A 1,856-nucleotide genomic window follows, 5' to 3' on the forward strand; every position below is an offset into this window, starting at 1 on the left:
CAACCAGGGATTGAGATGAAATGAGGATCTCCCAATACTAGGTACTTAATAGCCAGGTCAACCTCGGATCGGACTCAATCCTGAGATTCTTGAGGCAGTTTTGTCAGAAAGTTTCGTCAGAAATCTGATTCGGACTTTTGGACCCGTTGTGTTTGTTTGTCAGTACGTCTCTGTATTGGTCCTCGGTATGTTGTGTGCTTTTTCTCGATGGTTGAATAAATAGGTAGAGTAAAAAGGAAAAAAATGGAATTATTAATATTATTACTCACATATTTGATTCGTTATTTTTTATTTATATTTTTCTCCGCATTTTCAGTTTATTCAATCAACACCGAGTTCTCGGAATATCATGTTAGGTATTTACGTTCATATTTACTGAATCTGAATATTTTACTACGTTCTACCGGTTACTCACACTCAGATCGTCTGACGGCCCCAGGTCTGACAGTCGGAATGTGTGTGGTAGAAAAAGCTTCCGACCCAGGTCTGTCAGACCATCTGAGAAGATTTTTCCACCACACACGTTCCATCAGACCTATAGGTCTGTCAGACGGTCAGAGCGTCAGTGACCGGCATTACCTAGACCAGCACAGACCAAAGTAATAATACACGTTTTTCTCTGTTGTATTTGACTCAAGTTTCGAGAAAAAAACAAAAAAAAAAACTCGGGGTTTTTAACGCTATTTTCCAACAATCCTTAGTACTAATACTCGTACACATGGGTATATAGACTACATAAGACACTCCACATAGCTGTACCTACTCTAACAGATGGGAAATTCCGGACATCTTAGCTCATAGTAGGTACCTACTAGGTATAAAACCTGCTCAATGACTTTCATATAGCTAAATACACTTGCATACCTCTAGCTACCTACCTACGTAAATATCTACCTGTTCTAAAAAATCCTCCTAATGGAGCAGTTGCAAATGGGTAAAAGTTATAAATAAATGGTCGATTCCTATGTAAAAAGTTGGGAAAAATCCAAATCTGAGGTCAAAACTCCGAAAAAATAACTGTAAACGGTCGAAAATTCAATTTTTATTTTCCGTTCTAATGAAAGAGTTCAAATATGTGTGACGTCAGACTTTACGCAGTTGTTCTGTGATTCATATTTCGACGTTTTGTTGCCCCCAAGGGGACTTGCTGATTTAGTAAGGGAACTTACTGATTTGGCAGTTGAACTTACTGATTTAGAAGGGGAACTTACTGATTTGATTTTTGTTTCTGGAGTAGTACGCGTTGACCACAGCAGGGGCAGTATTCCATTGTGTTTTATTGACCACCGTACCCAGATGTGCCTGTTCGGTGCGCGTTAGATGTTCCAGGATGTTCAGTATGTTCTCGAAGTATCGCTCTGGATGAATGGTTACCTAGGAACCGATTCAGAACATAAGATCAGTGGTCTGTTCTCCAAATTATTCTTGATTAGCAAAAGAAAGATAAATTGGTTTTAAGTTTACAACCGGGTCTCTCAGAAGAAAAGTGCGTTTCGTATGTGTGGCGTGGTGAGCTGGTTCTTATAAGAGGCTGGTTCTTATAGTCAGAGAAAGACCTAATTCGAAATAATAGCGAGTTTTTGTAACCAAAATTAGTGTTCCGTTAACTGAACTCTTTTACGTTATTTCTGCGCATGTGCAGGAACACGTGACGCTAATTTTGGTTGCAAAAACTCGCTAATATAAAGCCAATTCAAAACGAGATCCTTACGTAAATCTTACGTTTTGATATCTCTTGTCCAATTCCTTCGTGTCGAGGATAAAGTCCGGATAGCCGATTCTCAACATCATCACGTCCGCTTTTTCAGCTGCCAATCGCTTGGTTTCTGGATCAATCCAGTCTGTGGCGGCCAACA

At 39.5% G+C, this 1,856-nt stretch overlaps 1 protein-coding gene across 1 annotated transcript; it reads right to left on the bottom strand.

Annotated features, from left to right (window-relative positions):
* Window positions 1-1,194: 1,194 nt before the first annotated feature.
* Window positions 1,195-1,850, bottom strand: LOC103521434 (neprilysin-4-like). The gene is made up of 2 exons (XM_008486546.2): window positions 1,723-1,850; window positions 1,195-1,374 (listed from the first exon to the last, which is right to left on the bottom strand). Exons 1-2 carry the CDS (start codon window positions 1,789-1,791, stop codon window positions 1,195-1,197), a joined length of 249 nt encoding a protein of 82 aa, XP_008484768.1. The 5' UTR covers window positions 1,792-1,850.
* Window positions 1,851-1,856: the final 6 nt, after the last annotated feature.

Source organism: Diaphorina citri, unplaced genomic scaffold, assembly GCF_000475195.1.
Source record: "Diaphorina citri unplaced genomic scaffold, Diaci psyllid genome assembly version 1.1 scaffold5236, whole genome shotgun sequence".
Classification (NCBI taxonomy): Eukaryota; Metazoa; Arthropoda; class Insecta; order Hemiptera; family Psyllidae; genus Diaphorina; species Diaphorina citri.

Excerpts from the sequence above, each read along its gene's own strand:
- LOC103521434 (XM_008486546.2), bottom strand. The coding sequence starts at position 1,791 with ATGATGTTGAGAATCGGCTATCCGGACTTTATCCTCGACACGAAGGAA. Across the intron at positions 1,375-1,722 it reads TGGACAAGAGATATCAAAAC|GTAACCATTCATCCAGAGCG; the intron begins GTAAGATTTACG and ends ATCGGTTCCTAG.